The sequence below is a fragment of the Rana temporaria genome, chromosome 8 (assembly GCF_905171775.1).
Source record: "Rana temporaria chromosome 8, aRanTem1.1, whole genome shotgun sequence".
Classification (NCBI taxonomy): Eukaryota; Metazoa; Chordata; class Amphibia; order Anura; family Ranidae; genus Rana; species Rana temporaria.
Genome location: NC_053496.1, coordinates 180,822,807 through 180,843,700, shown reverse-complemented (window position 1 = coordinate 180,843,700; position 20,894 = coordinate 180,822,807). Strand labels below are relative to the sequence as shown.

The following is a 20,894-nucleotide window of genomic DNA, read 5'->3' as shown; positions in this document are numbered from 1 at the left end:
TTATACCCCCGATGTACTGTGATGGGCATTATACACCCCTTGTCTCTATCTGACCCCCTCCCTAGGAGAATCTGAGGCTCGTGGGGGTAACATGTATTCCCTTGTTATGTCCCATCATCAGAGTATTCACCTGTATGAATTTTCTGTTGTCTAACAAGTTCCTCTTTGTGAATGAAACATTTACCGCACGCTAAACATGAGTAAGGGTGCTCATCTGTGTGCTTTCTCTGTTTTCTCACAAGTTCCATTTTCTCAAAGATTTCCCGCACTCTGAACATGAATAAAGACCCTCCCCCGTGTGAATTCTCTGGTGTATAACAAGGTCTCTTTTAAGAATGAAGGATTTGCCGCACTGTAAACATGGATAAGGATGCTCACCCGTGTAAATTCTCGGATATTCAAAAAGTGAAGCATTTCCCGCACTCACCTGTGATAATTTTCTGTTGTATAAGGAGATGTTCTTTCCTAATTAAACATTTCCCACACATTGAACATGAATAAGAGTGTTCACCTGTGTGTATTATCTGGTGTATAATAAGTCTTTCTTTTTGAAGGAAACATTTGCCGCACTCTCTCAACAAGGAAAGGGACACTCAGTAGTATGAAGTTTTTCTGGTGTTCAACAAGTTGTTTATTTTGCGATTGAAACATTTCCCACACGCTGAACATAAATGAGGACGCTGACTGGTGTGAATTCTAGGACATCTACGAAGGTCATTCTCTGCATTGAAAGGTTTCCCTCACTTTGAAGATGAATAAGGGCGCTCTCCTGTGTGAAGTTTCTGGTGTTTATTAAGTGCTCCTTTTGTGGTGTAAGATTTCCTGCACTCTGTACATGAATAAGGGCGTTCTCCTGTGTGAAGTTTCTGGTGTTGAAAAAGTGATCCTTTTTGGGTGAAAGATTTCCCGCACTCTGAACATGAATAAGGGCGCTCTCCTGTGTGAACTCTATTGTGTTGATCAAGGTCTCTTTTCCGAGTGAAAGATTTCCCGCACTCTGAGCATGAATAAGGGCGCTCTCCTGTGTGAAGTTTCTGGTGTATAAAAAGTGCTCCTTTTGTGGTGAAAGATTTCCCACACTCTGTACATGAATAAAGGCGTTCTCCTGTGTGAAGTTTCTGGTGTATAAAAAGTGATCCTTTTTGGGTGAAAGATTTCCCGCACTCTGAACATGAATAAGGGCGCTCTCCTGTGTGAACTCTATTGTGATCATCAAGGTCTCCTTTCCGAGTGAAAGATTTCCCGCACTCTGAGCACAAATAAGGGCGCTCTCCTGTGTGAACTCTATTGTGTTGATTAAAGTGTCCTTTCCAAGTGAAAGATTTCCCGCACTCTGAGCATGAATAAGGGCGCTCTCCTGTGTGAAGTTTCTGGTGTGTAAAAAGTGCTCCTTTTGTGGTGAAAGATTTCCCGCACTCTGTACATGAATAAAGGCGTTCTCCTGTGTGAAGTTTCTGGTGTTGAAAAAGTGATCCTTTTTGGGTGAAAGATTTCCCGCACTCTGAACATGAATAAGGGCGCTCTCCTGTGTGAACTCTATTGTGTTGATCAAGGTCTCCTTTCCGAGTGAAAGATTTCCCGCACTCTGAGCATGAATAAGGGCGCTCTCCTGTGTGAACTTTATTGTGTTGATCAAGGTCTCCTTTCCGAGTGAAAGATTTCCCGCACTCTGAGCATGAATAAGGGCGCTCTCCTGTGTGAAGTTTCTGGTGTGTAAAAAGTGCTCCTTTTGTGATGAAAGATTTCCTGCACTCCGAACATGAATAAGGGCATTCTCCTGTGTGAAGTTTCTGGTGTGTAAAAAGTACTCCTTTTGTGGCGAAAGATTTCCCGCACTCTGAGCATGAATGAGGACGTATATCCGTGTGACTTTTCTGATGGTAAACTAGGGCTGATTTGTAAATGAAACTTGTCTCGCACTCTGAACACGAATAAGGACGCTCACCTGTGTGAAGATTCTGGTGTTCCAAAAGTGTTCTTTGTCTGGTGAAAGATTTCCCGCACTCTGAACACGAATAAGGACGCACGCCCGTGTGAACACTCTGGTGTCTCAAAAGTGTTAATTGTCTGCTGAAAGAATTCCCGCACTCTGAACACGAATAAGGGCGCTCACCTGTGTGAATTCTCTGGTGTTCAACAAGGGCATTTTTGTGAGAGAAACTTTTCCCGCACTCTGAACATGAATAAGGACGCTCACCTGTGTGAGTTCTCTGGTGTTCCTTAAACTGAGCTTTGTGAGAGAAATTTTTCCCGCACTCTGCACATGAAAATGGATGCTCACCTGTGTGATCTCTCTGGTGTACATCAAGTTGTCTTTTCTCACTAAAACTTTTCCCGCACTCTGAACATGAATGGGGCCGCTCACCTGTGTGAATTCTCTGGTGCGCAAGAAGGTTTTTGTTTTTAGTGAAAGATTTCCCGCACTCTGAACATGACAATGAACGCTCTCCTGTGTGAAACTTCTTATGGCTTGAAGAAGATGTCTGGGGATTGGATGGATCTGGTGATCTTTCAGCACTGTGAGAACTTGGAAGGACATCTGATGTCATAGTATGGGATTTATCAGAAGGTTCCTCAGGATTGGAAGGATCTGATGATCTAACCAACCAATCAGAGGTGACTTTGGGAGAATATTGTGGAATGTCGGTATCTTCTGCCTTACAATCTGGAGATATAATAAGATGTCCCTCCGATGTATTTATATTCCAGAAACACCGTCCATCTGCTGGAAAGCAATATTTAATAGAAGTCATATCTGTTCTCATACATCTTGTATTCAGAAGTCATAGATCTGTGTGTAGCTTTCAAAACGTTCCCAGAGATCTGGCATTGGATTGGGTGCAATTATAACAGAGAACTACAAATACAAACCAGATCAATGATACAAAACACCCAAATCATACTAAGCAATAATATGGTGAAGAACGGGGATGAGCTTCGTGTTCGACTCAAACATCGTATGTTCGACCGTTCCTCGAATAACAAACGTTACGGCGTGTCACGGCCCATAATTCACTGCGGCATCGCAGTGCATTCCTGACTGATGATTGGCCAAGCATGCACTATGGCCTGCATGCTTGGCCAATCACAGCTTGCAAAAAATGGAGAGCCATAATTGGCCAAAGCCAGGGTGGCTTTGGCCAATTATGGCTCAGGGGGTTTAGTACACGCCCCACACTATATAAGGCCGCCTCCCTGGCAGCCTTGTGTAGTGTGTTGCGGTGGTTTACAGAGACGAGAGAGAGAGAGACAGAGAGAGAGTGTCATTTATTGCAGGTAGATAGAGCAGGCAGGCAGGCTACTCAGTTAGAGTTACAGTGTGTAGAGGATATATATGCATCCCAGGTGTTGTATATATATTTATACACTGTATTGAGTTTAGCTAGATCCGCTCTTCCTAATATACTGACAGGCAGGCAGGTGATTGTGCTAGCTGCAGTATTTTCACGTGGTGTACTGTCTGTGTCCTCTGCACAGTGTGCTCCTAAAGCTACGTAAAACTGGTGTTTCTCATATTAGAGGCAGGGATCTGCTCATATTAATACCACAGGCAGGGGATCATTCTGCAGGTACTTTCACGTGGTGTACTGTCTGTGTCCTTTGCACAGTGTGCACCTAAAGCTACATAAAGCTGGTGTTTCTCATATTGGAGGCAGGGATCTGCTCATATTAATGCCACAGGCAGAGATCAGCAGGTATTGTCAGGCCATTAGTATGTCTGGAAGGACTACAAGGAGAGGCAGAGAGTCACGAGCCGATAAAAGAGGGCAAGCAGGCTCTGCATCTAGAGGTAACAGTGCTGGTCGTGGACACGGTGCATCCTCATCAGCAAGTGGCCGTGGGACACGCTCGTCCTTGTTTTCGGCAGCTGGCCGCGTTGAGCGGCAACATGCCGAAGACTTGGTAGAGTGGATGACCAAGCCGCCCTCATCCTCTCTCACCCAGGCTCAGGGTACTTTGTCTGGCAAAGCAGCTGCCAACACAGCCTCTTCCCTCTGCTCAATGGCATCAGTCACTCCTTCCCTAGCCCTACCATGTCCTCCTGAGGAGTCCCCCGAACTGTTTGACCACAGTGTTGAGTACATGCTGCAGGAGGATGCTCAGCATTTTGAAGGCTCCGATGATGGTACACAGCTAGAGGAAGGGAGTAACGTGAGCCCAGAGAGAGGGGGTACCCAAGAAGGACAGCAAGCTGGCAGTCATGTTCCCCCAGCTGCAGCATACTGCCAGGTTTTCTACAGTGATGAGGAGGGAGGGGATGATGAGGTCACTGACTCCACGTGGGTGTCTGATAGGAGAGAGGAGGAGGCACATCTCCAACGAGGCAGGTGCCCTCCAGGGGCCAGCTTAAGGGAAGTACACCGACTGCATCACAACGCAGAGCTCCGCATGTGCAAGGCGCTGCTGTCTCTCAGCGTTATTCCAAAAGTTCTTTGGTGTGGGCCTTTTTTGAGACAGGTGCATCAGATCGCACCGCTGCTATTTGCAACATATGTCTCAAGCGTATCTCGCGTGGCCAAAACATCACCCGCTTGGGCACCACATGCTTGATCAGACATATGTCGACCTGCCATGCAGTTTGTTGGCAAGCGTACCTCAAAGACCCACACCAAAGAACAAAGCGGACCTCTCCTTGCTCCTCATCATCTGGGTTCTCCAACCCCACTATACCTTCAGTCCTCTCTGAAGCCTGCAATGATAGGACTGAAGGTGTAGAATTAGGTGTGTCACAGCCAAGTACTTGCGGGCAGTCTACTATCGGTGATTGTACCAGGCAAATTTCCCTGCCCCACCTGCTGCAGCACCGAAAGAAGTTCTCTCCCAGCCATCCACATGCCCAGCGGTTGAATTATAGCTTAGCTAATTTGCTAGCACTTCAACTGCTGCCTTTTCATACCGTTTTCATATGCGGGCGCTACTCGCGTATGCGTTCGCTTCTGCGTGCAAGCTCGTCTGGACGGGGCGCTTTAAAAAAAAAATTATTTTTGTTTTCTTATTTATTTTATCATTTTTTACACTGAAATAAAAAAAAATGTATCACTTTTATTCCTATTACAAGGAATGTAAACATGCCTTGTAATAGAAAAAAGCATAACAGGTCCTCTTAAATATGAGATCTGGGGTCAAAAAGAAAATTTTGTTATTTGAAAAAATGAAAACAAAAAAAGTCTCTTTAATGGGTGGGACTGACGTTTTGACGTCACTTCCGCCCAGCAATGCTATGGGGATGGGTGGGGGCCATCTTGCCCTCACTCGCATCCCCACACAGCAGGCAGCAGGACCCGATCGCCTCCGCCGCTACCGACGGCTTCGGTAAGCGGCAGAGGGCGCGGGAGAGCGGCGGGGGGGGCCCTCTCCCGCCACCGATAAGGGCGATCTCGCGGTGAATCCGCCGCGGAGACCGCCGTTATCGTAAACACGACCGCTCATGCTAAAGATGGATACCTTGGTTGTGGCAGCAGCTGCTGCCGTTACCGAGATATCTATCTTTAAAAACAGGATGTATATATATATATATATATATATATATATATATATATATATATATTTGAGCAGGTCGTTAAGTGGTTAATGACGCGTACACACGACCGTTTTGCGGGTCGTAAAAAATGACGTTTTTAATGGTCTATAAAAAACGAAGTTTTTTTCAACCCGATTATTGTTAAACCGGCCTTGCCTACACACGATCGTTTAAAAAAAAAAAAAATGCTCTAGCAAAGCGCGGTGACGTACAACACATACAACGGCACTATAAAGCGGATGGCGCCACCCTTGGAGCTGCTTTTGCTGATTTTGTGGTAGTAAAAGACGATTCGCGCCTTTCAGTCAGTTACAGCGTGATGAATGTGCTATCTCCATTACGAGCGCTAGTTTTACCAGAACGAGCGCTCCCGTCTCATAACTTGCTTCACGTCGTTAAAGCCCACACACGACCATTTTTTACGACGTTAAAAACGACAACATTAAAAAACGACATGAACATTTTTTAATGCCCATTTTTAACGTTGTGAAAAATGCTCTGGAGCCCACACATGATCGGTTTTAATGACATAAAAAAAAAAACGTCATTTTTTACAACCCGAAAAACGTTGTGTGTACGCGGCATTATACTTAGAGAAATAACATTAAAATGTGATCTGTTTCTGAATTTAGTGTTTATCAGGGCTTTTTTTCTCAAACAATAGGTGCTGGAACTCAACTCCCCAAAACCCCTCTCCCACACACACCCTCCAAATCACACCAAATAGTGGGTGTGGTCAGATTTCACAAACACTAGGAGAGTCTTAAAGGGGCATTAAATACCAGGATTGTATTACATACAGAGTGCAAGAGTTCAGGGGGTTACACACAGAGTGCAGAGCTGTCACTTGTAAACACAGAAACCGGACTTCTGTGTTTACAAGTGATTGTGGTGAGCAGGTACCAAAGGGCCTGAGCCAGAGGTGGTGGAACTGAGTTCCCCCAAGTTCCACCTGAAAAAAAGCCCTGGTGTTTATGACTTACTTGTGTCGATATGTAGAGAAGATTCCTCCTGTTTACTTTCCATAATCATCTCCCCCTCCTCCATAGACTGCTGATCTCCACTCACCAACCTCTCTTCTTCTTCCTCTTTAATCTCAGCTTTGATATCTTTCACTTCTTCATCCTAAACCCCAAAGATGATAGAATACATTTATAAAAAAAGATGATCAGATTACATAGAATATCATCTAATAGCTTACAATACATATTAGGTCTACATGCTCAGTTCCACCTACCTGATGATGGTGGGGGATGGTGTGACCTTCCTGTGTGGAATCCCGGGAATACAGAGGACCTCCACTTATCGACATCTCTTCTTCCTCTTTATTCTCAGCTTGGATGTCTTTCCGTTCTTCATTCTAAATTCCAGAGATGATAAAATATAACAACATCTGGAAACACTGCTGTCAATAATAAGAGATTACATAGAAGAATGTCCTTTCATAGAATTATTTTTGAGTTCCTTTTGCCCAGTCCCATCTACCTGATTATTATCTGTATAGTTAACATCTTCCCGTGTAGAGTTCGGGGAATGCAAAGGACAACCCTCCTCCATAATCTGCTGATCTCCACTCACCAACCTCTCTTCTTTCTCTTTAACCTCAACTTTGATGTCTTTCACTTCTTCACCCTAAACCCCAAAGATGATAGAATACATAAAAAAAACAAAAAAAACAAGAGATTGCATAGAATGTCCACTCATAGCTTAGAATACATTTTTAAGGTCTACATGCTCAGTCCCATCTACCTGATTATGGTGAGGGATGGAGAAATAGACCGTGACATCCTGACACCTTATAGGAACCTGACACACACAATGATACAGTCACCATCCAGACACATCCCTTGTCTGTTACGGGATAATGTCCCAGAATTCCCGGCACCGCTCACCTCTCCTGTCAGCACTACCCCAAGACAGCTTTATGACAGTTGGATAAATGGTTCTATATTTAGGATGTATCTGGTCTATAAACCAGAGGCTCTGGATGGACAGTTGGATAAATGGTTCTATATTTAGGATGTATCTGGTCTATAAACCAGAGACCCCGGATGGACAGTTGGATAAATGGTTCTATATTTAGGATGTATCTGATCTATAAACCAGAGGCTCTGGGTGGACAGTTGGATAAATGGTTCTATATTTAGGATGTATCTGATCTATAAACCAGAGGCTCTGGGTGGACAGTTGGATAAATGGTTCTATATTTAGGATGTATCTGATCTATAAACCAGAGACCCCGGATGGACAGTTGGATAAATGGTTCTATATTTAGGATGTATCTGATCTATAAACCAGAGACCCCGGATGGACAGTTGGATAAATGGCTCTATATTTAGGATGTATCTGGTCTATAAACCAGAGGCTCTGGATGGACAGTTGGATAAATGGTTCTATATTTAGGATGTATCTGATCAATAAACCAGAGGCTCTGGAATAAAACTCCTCTTTAATCTCAGCTTTGATGTCTTTCCGTTCTTCATTCTAAATGCCAGAAATGATAAAATATAACATCTAGAAACACTTCTGACAATAATAAGAGATTACATAGAAGAATGTCCACTCATAGAATTATTTTTGAGTTCTTTTTGCCCAGTCCCATCTACCTGGTTATTATCTGTACAGTTGGCATATTCCCATGTAGAATTCTGGGAATGCAGAGGACAACTCTCCTCCATAGACTGCTGATCTCCACTCACCAACATCTCTTCCTTCTCTTTAACCTCAACTTTGATGTCTTTAACTTCTTCACCCTAAACCCCAAAGATGATAGAATACATTTATAAAAAACAAACAAACAAGAGATTACATAGAAAGTCAACTCATAGCTTAGAATACATTTTTTAAGGTCTACATGTTTCGCCCCATCTACCTGATGATGGTGAGGGATGGAGTGACCTTCCTGTGTGGAATCCCGGGAATACAGAGAACGGGGACATCTCTCTGGTGGGTTCCCATTACTGGATCCATCTGTAGGAAACACACACACTGACTGAATACATTGTTTCTATGTGTTTATCAGATGATGGGGGATCTAGGTGGACCCTCCATACTGCTCTCTCCTTTACAATAAAGTCTCCTCTTACCCGGTGATGTGAGGGGCGGCTGATTCTCCATCATGACGTCCTTGTAGAGATCCTTGTGTCCTTCTAAATACTCCCACTCCTCTATGGAGAAATAGACAGTGATATCCTGACACCTTATAGGAACCTGACACACACACAATGATACAGTCTTGTATCTGGTCTATAAACCATAACAGACATCACAGTGACTATGGAGGAAGAGGACGGACATGACGGGAGTTACTGGGTGTAAATATAAAATAATATCTTATTACCTCCTCTACGGCTAGTTCCAGCAATGTCTCCTCTCTACTTCCCTTCAACTCGTCTTTTACCGGGAACTCCCAATTTATACTCCTATATCACTTCCTGTCTTTATCTGACAAAACTTCCTGTCTTGATCCTACATCACTTCCTGTCTGTGTGTTCCAAGTGAGATCGCCACCTTGTGTTGAATATAAATACTGCAGTATACGTTATGTTTCATCAGTGTCCCCTCTGCCTCCTGGTCCATTCCTCTATTATGTTACATCCATGATTACACATGTAGATTATATCTCAGATACAATCCAGACAATAATAAAATATAAACTATTCTTTTTTTTCAAATATAAATCTTTATTAATTTTTTTTCAGGAATGAACAGGGTCAGCATACTATAGCAGTATTACTAAATACGTGGTCATAGCCTCCTAAAAATAATAAACATGTATTTTCAAAAGGTATATAGCATAGGTTAGACTGTACATATAACAACTCAAAACAAAAGTATCCCCCTGTCTCATTTCTACAGTAGCCTGGATTTCCTACTTCTCGTCATTCTATTGTAGCACCCTGCTCCTGATGAACAGGCGCTGCATTAAATTTAGTGGGGGTCTGAGCTGTTATTTGGCTCAGACCAGATTGATTAAGGGCAATTTAGCCTCTGTTCTAGCCATGGCTATGCTGGGAGTATCCACCATTGATCGCCTGGGGGTGTTATTACCACCCCAGGCCAAGGGTGGCAGCAGCTAGTTCATGGTCCATTGAGTGTCCCCCTCGGCAGCGAATCAGTGGGAGTGGTTGCCCACTGTGCATGCTGGGAGGGGTACTTAAGGAACAGACGCCATTGGTGCGGTGCGGGGTTCGTCCGTTCGCGCCGCGTGGCCCGCCTGGACGGGGGTGCACGTTGTGAATCCTAGTTTCGGTACCACGTTGGCCCGGGGCTGCGGCTTTGTCTGGTGGGTCCAGTAGTCAGACTGGGTCCCATACTGCTGAGGTGATCCTGTGCTGTCTGTCCTGCGGGAGGAAGCCACTTGATGAAGGCAACCAGGGGAGGACCTATCCCGGTAAGGACCATGCAAGAGGCTGGTACCTTAGGAGAAGGCCTGGAAGCTTCATCGAAGGATGCACCGTACACCGAGGGGCCTGACAGTGTCAAATGTTGGATCTAAAAGTTATTTTAAGAAAACCTAAAGAGCTCCGGGTGCTGAATCCTGTGGCAGAGGATTCTGGACCAAAGTGTCTCGTCAAGAAAGGAAGGTCTGTGGCAGAGACTGTACTTTGTTTCGTGTGCCATCCCGGCTGCTAGGCCAGTGCGAGGAACCTATCCGGGTGAGCAATACCCACTCTGGCTAGAGAGGCGACGAGAACTGTTTGCTGGAAACAGGAGTATTTCCTTACTTGTGACTGTGCACCTGAACCTACCTACCCTTCCACCCCTCACTCCTCTTTTTTTTCTACTAAAGTTCTCCCAAATAAATCCATGACTGTTGTATAATCTATGTCATCTCAGATCTATACCCTTACCCACATTGCTATACCTTAACAAGTAACTTAGACCAGACCGAGGGTGTGGAGTAAACATGGCCGTAGCAGCCTCCTTTATTAAAATTATAAACGTTTTAACATAACTTAAAAACCAGATTTCCTAACCCAGGGTGTGATCAATGATGGAGGAAAACTTTAATAGAACTTTTGTACCATTCCTGCACTACGGCCTTCTTCTTCCGGTAACAGGCCTCAAGCCGACTTCCTGACTCAAAGACAACTTGACCGCAGTGCCCCATTTCCATTACTTTCAGCTAAGCCTCCGCTTGCTGTAATTCCCAAACCTCAGGACCCATACCAACGACAAGTCCTGACCATGTTTTCCTGGTATTTCCTCCTCCTCAACACGACCGACACCCGCCACTGCCACGACTCAGGCAAACGTCATAATCTGCATAGAAAGGGAAGACACAAAAACAACACCCCCAAAACAACAAGACCAACTTATATCCAACTTAGGGACGGGTGGGTGGGAAAATCACTAGGGGAAGTGTTACAGCAATGGGCGGGCTCTTTCTTTTTATATCGCCCTCCCTGCCCCTCCCCTGTTATCCTGGCCAGTCCCCTGCCGTCTCTCTTTCCTTCCCAGTTTAACCCCCGTCATGCCCGCCCTCCGCCTATGGCATTCTTTTTTCTTTGGCTCCGGGCTTTTCTTGACTGTTGTATAATCTATGTCATCTCAGATCTATACCCTTACCCACATTGCTATACCTTAACAAGTAACTTAGACCAGACCGAGGGTGTGGAGTAAACATGGCCGTAGCAGCCTCCTTTATTAAAATTATAAACGTTTTAACATAACTTAAAAACCAGATTTCCTAACCCAGGGTGTGATCAATGATGGAGGAAAACTTTAATAGAACTTTTGTACCATTCCTGCACTACGGGCTTCTTCTTCCGGTAACAGGCCTCAAGCCGACTTCCTGACTCAAAGACAACTTGACCGCAGTGCCCCATTTCCATTACTTTCAGCTAAGCCTCCGCTTGCTGTAATTCCCAAACCTCAGGACCCATACCAACGACAAGTCCTGACCATGTTTTCCTGGTATTTCCTCCTCCTCAACACGACCGACACCCGCCACAGCGCCCCACTGTAAACACCTTTACAGTTGGGCGACCCTCCACACCCTAAGGGCCCTCTGAATCCCCTCCTGCAGTCCTAGCACCCACATATCTATTCCTACGTCTGTCAAATGTACCCCATCCCTGCGCAGATACCGCCACGTCCCCTCCTCTAGCTCCAGATGACGAACGACCAACCCCCCATTCCTCTCCATGAACCTCCCAATGTCCCTGTTCACCTTTCTCCTGGCCCTGTTGATGCCCCCCCATGATCTGGCAAGGCGCCACGACGTGCGAGACACCATGTCAGACCATACAACTACCATCTCTGGAAAAGCCATGCGCAGCCTGAGGACATCAAACTTTATGTCCTTAGTCAGGTCTAACATGGACTTCAGGCCGAGGTCGTTCCCGCCCACGTGCAAAACTAAGACGTCGGGCGGTCTGTCCAACCGCGCATATTTATGCACCTCGGGCACGAGCCTGCTCCAAAGCATCCCCCGAACCCCTATCCAGCGAATCCTAGCCTCCTCCCTAGGAAAACCCAGCTGTCTACCTCCAGGTCTGGCCTCAGCCCTCTTTGCCCCCCAATAGACGTAGGAGTGACCCATGATCCATATCAATGCCGGCTCCGAACCTGTAAAACAAAAGAAATTCTCCAGCGTAACCTAGCCGCCCCACTAATAGGCCTTGCAACCACACAGTTATCTATTCCCGCCTCCCCCATAGTTACCCTTCCTCTCCCAATTAGACTAACAAATGAGGGCGAACATAGATACGAAACCTATTAGACTCCCATCTCCCTATTTTTTTCACTGACTCGTCATCTAAACCATTCCTAGCTGCCTCTGTAGCTGCTCCGATCCTAAACGAGTGGGCTGAATATTCTTTGTCCGCCAGGCCCAAGACCCTCAAACCAGAGCGAAATACCGCCGTGAATTGAAACTTGGATAAAGGGGACCCATCTGCGTGAATCAGGAAGGACTGTCCAACCTCTGGGCGATTTTCCAGAAAACTACGTATCACCCCCACCGGACAAACCGGCGACCCAGGCACCCCAAAGACCACGACCCTTTTACCTTTCCCCATTTGGTCTGTCTTGGACCTTCTCAGCCAAAGTGTCACTCTATCCGTCTCGCAACTTACCTCGGTCTTCCAAATCCCCCCCTGTATCTTCTTGGAAGGGCTAACCAATTCCCCTATCCGAAAAGCTCCAAAGAAGGCTAACGCAAATGCCGCACGGAATAATGCGACTTCATAAGCCGAGGCGCAGACCTCCGGCAAACATTCGAATAAACCCTTCAGCACCCCAAACGACACTGGCCGTCTGGCATCTCTGTTGGGTTTTCCCCGTCTATAGCCTTTTAATGCCTGTCTCACCCAAAATTCTTTTGTGAGATCCGGTAGGCCTTGCCATTTCAATAGAAAAGCCAATGCCGCCACTTTCTTGTTCAGCCCTGAAACTGAGACCCCTCCCTCCATTAACCTCGTCACAAAGTACAACACCAGTAACCTTCCATCCGGACCCTTAACTTCGACCCCAGTATCGCGGACAACATCCTCCCACTCCTGCCAAACCTTGCTGTAGGCGGCCCACGTCGTCTCACTCAGCGACCTGCGAATCCACCCCTGCGCTACTCCAAGGCAATTTTCCACAGACCGTCGGGACAGGTGAGTCCTTCTTTCTCCGCTTCCGGCGCCAACTCCCGAAACCTGTCCCACTGAAAACGAGACAACGCATCAGCGATGACGTTTTCAACCCCGGGGATGTGCACTGCATAAATGAATATATTCAATTGCATGCAACGTAAAGTCAGCCTTTGGAGCATCCTCACCACCGGCGGGGATGACGCAGACATTTTATTAAGCACCTGGACCACTCCCATGTTGTCTACGTGGAAACGAACCTTTCGATCCCGAAAGGACTCCCCCCACAGTTCCACCGCCAGCACCACCGGAAACAATTCCAGTAGCACCAGGTTTTTCGTGAAACCTGCCTGTACCCAACTCTGTGGCCAAGCGCCCGCACACCATTGTCCTTGGAAAAAGGATCCGAATCCCGTAGAACCCGCTGCATCGGTAAATAACTCCATGTCATAATTGCTAACCGGCCCCGCCATCCACATGGCCCTCCCGTTAAAAGACTCCAGAAAGCTAAGCCACACCCGTAAATCCTGCCTGTGCGTTCTGCCCAAACGGATAAAATGGTGCGGTGAACGCACCCCTGCCGTGCTGGCCGACAGCCGTCGACAAAAGGCCCTACCCATGGGTATAATGCGACAGGCAAAATTGAGCTTGCCCAGCAATGATTGGAGAGCTCGCAATGTCACTTTCTGAGACGCCAACATACCCCTGACTTCGTCCTGCAGCGCTTCCACTTTGCCATCCGGCAGCCGGCACTCCATGGCAACCGAGTCGATCGTGATCCCCAAAAAGGTAATCACTGTCCTCGGCCCCTCTGTCTTGTCCGGGGCCAACGGGACCCCAAAGCAATCCGCCATGTGCTCCAATGTCCCTAACAGTACCGCACACGTCCTGGTTCCGGTCGGTCCGACGCACAGGAAGTCATCTAGGTAGTGAATTATGGAACTCACCCCTGAAACTTCCCTGACCACCCATTCCAGAAATGAACTAAACTGCTCGAAGAAGGCGCAGGATATCGAACATCCCATGGGCAGGCAACGGTCAATGAAGAACTCGTCTTTCCAAGTGCACCCCAACAGGCGGAAGCTGTCCGGGTGCACTGGTAGCAGCCGAAAGGCGGCCTCCACGTCGGCCTTAGCCAACAGTGCCCCTTGACCGTAATGCCGCACCCAAGCCACCGCCGCATCAAATGAAGTATACTTAACTGCACAGGTGTCAGGGTCTATGGCATCATTCACCGACCCCCCTTTGGGAAAAGAGAGGTGGTGAATCAACCGAAATTTGTTAGGCTCCTTTTTTGGAACTACCCCCAACGGCGACACCACCAACTCGGGCAAGGGAGACTCCGCGAACGGGCCCGCCATGCGCCCTAGCGCCACTTCCTTCCGTAGTTTCTCAGAAACCACGTCGGGATGGCGCAAAGCCGACCTCAAGTTCCGAGGAACCGGCGGAATGTCCCGCAACGAGCATGGAATTCTAAATCCCTCCCCAAAACCCTCCTCCAGCAAGCGGGCGGCCTGTCTATCCGGATACCTACTTAGAAACGGCCGCATCTTTTCCACCTTCACCGGCGTCGTCCCTCTTGTTGCCAAACTCACCTGATCGCCCTTTGCCTTGTTTAAAGCATCTCGCCTGGGTGTGGGATCCCCCGCAGCCCGAACATTCGTGTTTGAACCTGCAGGAAGATCCAAACTTGCAGTTGCCGGCGTTGTATTGCCAACAAACCCCTTTCGTTTTGCTGGCCGGCTGTCCAGAGGAAGACGACCCGCCGGCCCCGTCTCGAAAAAACTGGTTCGGCGCCCGCGCAGCCGTCATAAGGCGGACCCACAAGTTAATGTCCTTGTGGTCCCACCTTAAATCCGGCCGCATCGCCATCCTCTGCCTAAATTGTTCATCGTAGCGCAGCCAAGCTGTGCCCCCATAAACCCTGTAGGCCTCCCCAATAGAGTCTTGGTACCCAAAAAGCGCCGCCCCGCATTCCGGCTTCTTAGTGCTAATCACACTAGCTAGAATGCCGAAAGCCTGCAGCCAATTTGAGAAAGTACGCGGGATGAGACGATACCTACGTTTTTCTTCGTCCCCTTTCTTGTAGTCGTCCGGTTTCACCCTGTCCAGGTTAAACTTCTCCAGGGGCAAAAGTGAAAAAATCTCGACATACTCACCCTTCCATATTTTCTCGCGTACCTCCGTCTTCAAGTGTGTCCCCAGCGGCCCCTCAAAACATATGTACATTTCGCACTTGGCCGCGTCGTCCAGCCTGACCAAGTCCTGCCTTTCAACCGGGGCCTTGTCGGCCTCTTCCCCCTTCTTCTTTTCCCCTTCCGCCGCCGCGGCCGCGGGGGCGGGGGGTGACACTACGGACGCCGCGAGCTGAACCCCCCCAGTGTCCGCCGTCCCCGTGCCAGCCGAACTACCACCAGTCTGCGGGGCCCCCCACGCACCCACGGGGTTAACTTCACCCCCCCCCCTGTTCGAAACGGGACACCAGCTCCTTGATCCCCTCTAAGAAACCCCTAAATCCAGCCTCCTCCCCCCTACGGCCCTGTCCGGTCGCTGTCTGGCTACCACTGACCCCCCCTTCTCTGACCACAGCAGTAGCATGGGAAATGAAAGAAGACTTACCGGGTTGCCTGGGGGGTGGCGCCCCAGCCGAACTTCCAGACTCCACCGCCGCTGCGATCGCCGCGTTGAAACCTTCCTCCTCAGATCCGGAAAGTTCCCCTTCCGACCTGTCAGCACCCGGATCGACCTCCACAGATGAAAACCCCCCAGGGGAAGGATCCCTGGAGGGGTAAGGTCCTGCCGCATCTTGACCCCTCCTCCTCGCGGCGGACCCGCCGAACGATTTCGCCGCCGACTTTCCCGCTGGGGGGGGGGCTTCCTCCAGCCCTGCTGACCTCACTCCTGGACGCCGATCCTCTGGACGTCCCTTCCATCCGGCTAGGAGACCCGGCCGCCGAGGTGCTAGGCCCGTGGTCCGCGGCCCTGGATTCATCCTGCCGAGGCCCCTCCCCGCGACAGGCCGCATGGTGAGAGGGGCCCGCGCGCTCCGGATCCAAACGGCGAACGGGCGAATCGGCCGACCCAGAGCTCCTGGAGCGGCCGCCCGTGGAGCCACGCGGATGCTGGGGATTCCGTCCGGTAACCCCCCCAGCGGGAGCGTTGCGGCGCTTGGCGGGGGGGCCCGACGGGGCCCGAGTAGCGGGATTTCTAGAGAAAAGAGGTGCATTGTGTGGACATTGAAATTCTTCGGACTCTTTCACCCTAGACAGCGAGAATAGAGGTAACGTGTCACCCAAAATATAACCTGCAGCTCCGGCGGGGGTAGTGCTACATTAGATAACAAAACACCCCTGCTTCATTCCTTGTACTTGTAACTAAAAAAAAAAAGAGGAAAATGTTTTTATTAAAGCTAAAACGGATTTGGAGAGGGGGAAGGGAAATAGGGGGAGAAGGTCGAAGATGGCGCCTGTATATATATACTAAAGCCGTCTACACCACACATCCACTGCGTCCCGTAGCCTAAATTCATATGAGTGCTTTATGGTCCTAAGAGGGATTGGCCCTCTTCAGAGTTAATAAACAGATTCTAGAGGGTCCATGTCTTTTTATATACCTTCTGTCTGTCTGTCGCCGTCATATCAAGTCCTCCATCCTTCTGATTTCTTCCACCTTCCTCAGCCACAATGCTGTGGTCAGTGAATTCAACAGTGGGCATGTTGGAGCACAGAGACAGTAGCTGTCAGATAAGACATGAAGTTGTGGTCCACTGGTTGCTAGCCACTGATCTAAAGCTTGGTGCAGTGAGGGAGTGCCACCCCATTGTTGCACCCTGGACGTCTGCCCCTACTTCTCACCCCTTCTTCTGGGTCTTCCCTTGCCGGTTCTGTTCTCCCACTGTCTGGCTGCCATATCATTCCCTTTTCACTTGTTCTTAGCAATAGCATGTTATCCCCTTCACCCTATGTGTGCATAACCGGCCCTGTTCCTTGCTATAAGCCACGTACCACCATGCTCCCTTTTGTGGTAACTTCAGACCAGATGTTTGAACAGTTAACAACTTTACTGGACACACTTCAACATTACAGTCCAAGCTGTAACAACAGTCCCACTCTAACTAACTAGTCCCAGGCTACCCAGAGCATACCTTCCCAGGTAATAGTCCATGGTCTGGAAGTATCCTAAAAAGAAAATGTGTTTCCTGTTCATCCACCGCATACTTCTATGTCTCTTCTGTCGGATGAGTTGGTCCTGCAGAGAAACTTTATTTGAAGTAAAGCTAAAATAGATTGGGATGGTCTAGAAAGACGTTTATTGTCTCTAATGCAAGAGTTTTTTGTGTACAACAGCGGGACTCAGACTATATGTGCAGTTCCAGACCAAAGGGATCCTGGCCAGAATGTAGTTGTAACGGGAGGGCCCCTGGAACACAGAAGCTCTTGGAAAGTATGAGCCAGAAAATAATAGACATTCAGAATATGTCTTGGATTGCTTTAAAATGGGTCTGTAATGCTTATCCTCAATATCTCCCAGGAGTGACTCATTCTAGTGTGACTGCTCTGCATCTAATTGTGGCTTGTGCTAATGGACCCTGTAATTGTGTGAAGGTGTATTTATGATAATGTGTATTGTAAGTTAGCAGACAGCCAGTCTGGGAAACGTAAAGGTCATGTGTATGAGTCATCAGCTGTAGTTAATTAGCTCATGTAAATTAGGTCAGGTCTCTGAGTCATTTTGTCTGCTAAGGAATGTATTGAGAATAATGTGTATTGGGGGCTTGTTAGGTAACCATTATGTGATGTTGTGGGTGGATCCGAGTCATTGTTCAGTATTCTCAAGTGTATAAAAAATGGACTGTTTCCATCTAATAAAGTCATTCCTGCTTGAGCCCCAAACAGAGCTGTGTCTCGTTAATGGGGGGAATTAAACTTATGTGTCTCGTTCGCCTGACTGTGGAGTTTCGGTAGCTGCCTTGTGTTCGGAAAGGGAATACCCTAAACAGCGTTAACCCCTTTCGTATTTGGGGTGCTGTTACAGCAGTTGTGGGCAGGCTTCCTGCAGACGGAAATATCCCTTGTGAGACAGAAGGCCTAAGGCCGTGTACACACGATCGGTCAAAACCGATGAAAACGGACTGAAGGTCCCTTTTTAATCGGTCCAAACCGATCGTGTGGGCCACATCGGTCAGTTATCCTTCGGTCCAAAAAAAGAGAACTTGCTTTAAAATTGAACCGATGGACGCCTAAACGATGGGTCAAAACCGATCGTTAGTATGCAAAGGCATCGGTCAAAAGGCCGCACATGCTCAGAATCAAGTCGACGCATGCTTGGAAGCATTGAACTTCGTTTTTTTCAGCACGTCGTGTGTTTTACGTCACCGCGTTCTGACACGATCAGTTTTTTAACCGATGGTGTGTAGGCACATCAGACCATCAGTCAGCTTCATCGGTTAACCGATGAAACAGTCCTTCAGTCCGTTTGCATCGGGTTTTGACCGATCGTGTGTACACGGCCTAAAATAGGATGAAGAACAGGAGAAACCTTATTCATGAAACTCTCCTGCCTCTAGAGCTTAGAGAGAGAACATTTAAATAACCAGCCTCAATACCTATAACTCTCCAGCCAATCCTGGAAAGGAGTGTCCAGGGGATAAATAATCTGAAGCCCTGGAGAACTGGGTTCTCTCTCCATAGGAGGGTTCCAAAGCCTGAGGGACTTCAGCCCTAAGCCAGCCCATGGACAATGCAGCTGTTCTAGAGGCATCAGCGGTGGACTTGAATGGACCTTGTTAGAAGCTGATTGCAGGACCTCAACACAAGGGATCATGACTATCTCATTCACTAGACTGTGTCCAGAAAAGCTGAACGGTGGCAGCTGTCCTGGGGACTTGTGTTCTAGAGATTGCACTGGATACCAGCAGTTTTGCCTTGATGTAAGGCAACCAGATGCCAAAGGGACTTACCTCATGGTCTTCAGTTGTGAGGTCTTAGACTGCTCAGAGACTTGACTCATGGCCCCCAGTGGTGAGTAGTGTTGAGCAGAATATGCCATATTCGATTTCGCGATATATCTCGAATATATAGTCGAATATTCGAGATATATTCGCTAAATTAGAATATTCGTGATATTTTATCGAAATTAAATGATTGCGAATTTTCGCTATTGCGAATGCGAAAATAATTGCGAATTTTCGATAACTGCGGTAGGAGCTCAGAATATTCTTGATATTTTTTCGAAATTTCGCAAAATGCGAATGCAATATTTATTGCGCAATTTCGACAAATGCTGTAGGAGCACTCTGATTGGCTCAGAATATTCGTGATATTTTACAATACAAAATAATTGCGAATATTCGGCAAATGCGGAAGGAGCACTCTGATTGGCTCAGAATATTCTTGATATTTTACAATACAAAATAATTGCGAATATTCGGCAAATGCGGAAGGAGCACTCTGATTGGCTCAGAATATTTGTGATATTTTACAATAGAAAATAAAAAGTGTTTTGCATTGGTGGTGATTCTTTACTCTATCTATCTGTCACAGCCGTTTGTCAATCAAACACCTTGAAGATTGAACACGTTCATGCTGCATGCTTTGGACTTTTTTTCACTTCACATATCAAAGACATTTTTATGAAAGATTATTTTTCTATTATTGGGACTATATTTCTTTATATATTTGTTTCACTGTGTATTTCACAAGTTATTTGCGCTTGCTTATTTTATAATTTGCCCACATGTCTTGTCACTAGACATATTTTTTATTCTTGTAGAGCGACTCCATTTTCTGTCTTGTATTAATTTATGTTGTATAACATTTTTGAGTTGCTGCTGTATTCTCCCCTTTTTTTAAGGTATGCGCAATTTTTTCCTTCTTACAAAAAAAAATAATATCAAACATACAAATATTCATAACAGAAACATACACAAAGCCCCCCCCTTTTGCATCAGAGACAATCAGAGTTCTCCTACCACAGTTATCGAAAATTCGCAATCATTTTCGCATTCGCATTAACGAAAATTCGCAATTTTTTTTTTTTATATTTGGCAACATAAAAGGATCGCCTCAGCTTAGCTACTCGGCCCAGGGTCTCTAATCATACCAGCAATGCTTTTAGACGTCGATAGGATGTGATCCGTTTTAAAAATAAAATTGAAAAAATGCGAATATTCGGAATTGCGAATATTCACCGCGAAATTCGAAATATATCGCGAATACTCGAATATGCCATATTCGAGCCGAATATTCGCAATACGAATATTCGTGAGCAACACTAGTGGTGAGGTCTTATGCCTCGTACACACGTTCCGATTATTGGATAAGAAAAATCCTTTTGAAATGATCGTTCGGTAATCTGGTCATTAGTACACAGCTTTCGACAGCCGATCACGACAGTCCGTCCAACAAAATCTGAAGAAACACGAAAAAAAAACAGAAGGACACAGGGGTCACGCGTATTTGACATCATTTCAGATACGTAGCTACGCATACCATAACGTTTTTTTCCAGAATCGTACGAAAAAAATCGTGCTTTTTCGTAGAGCACATTTTGCACTGTTGTATTTAATATTAGTTTTATACAACAAAATGCGAACGATACGTCGTACGATGATCGGAACGTGTGTACGAGGCATTAGACTGTTCAGAGACTTGGCTTAAAGGCCCCCAGCTGTGAGGACTTGCTCTGCTCAGAATCCTGCCTCATGGTCCCCAGCTGTAAGGCATTGGACTGTCCAACACTCACAGATGTTTATGGAGAAGACTGTCCTCTGATTGCGAAGTACTAATCGT

General features: G+C 46.9%; 1 protein-coding gene across 1 annotated transcript in view; it reads right to left on the bottom strand.

The window, feature by feature from the left end:
- Positions 1-20,894, bottom strand: part of LOC120909985 (zinc finger protein 345-like) — a 32,171-nt gene continuing 11,277 nt past the window's right edge. Inside the window, exons 3-6 of the mRNA XM_040321791.1 lie at positions 7,007-7,153; positions 6,759-6,881; positions 6,505-6,646; positions 1-2,725 (exon numbers count right to left, since the gene is read on the bottom strand). Of these exons, the coding sequence (XP_040177725.1) occupies positions 741-2,725; positions 6,505-6,646; positions 6,759-6,881; positions 7,007-7,153 (2,397 nt within the window). The 3' untranslated portion in view covers positions 1-740. The remainder of the gene's footprint in view (positions 2,726-6,504; positions 6,647-6,758; positions 6,882-7,006; positions 7,154-20,894) is intronic.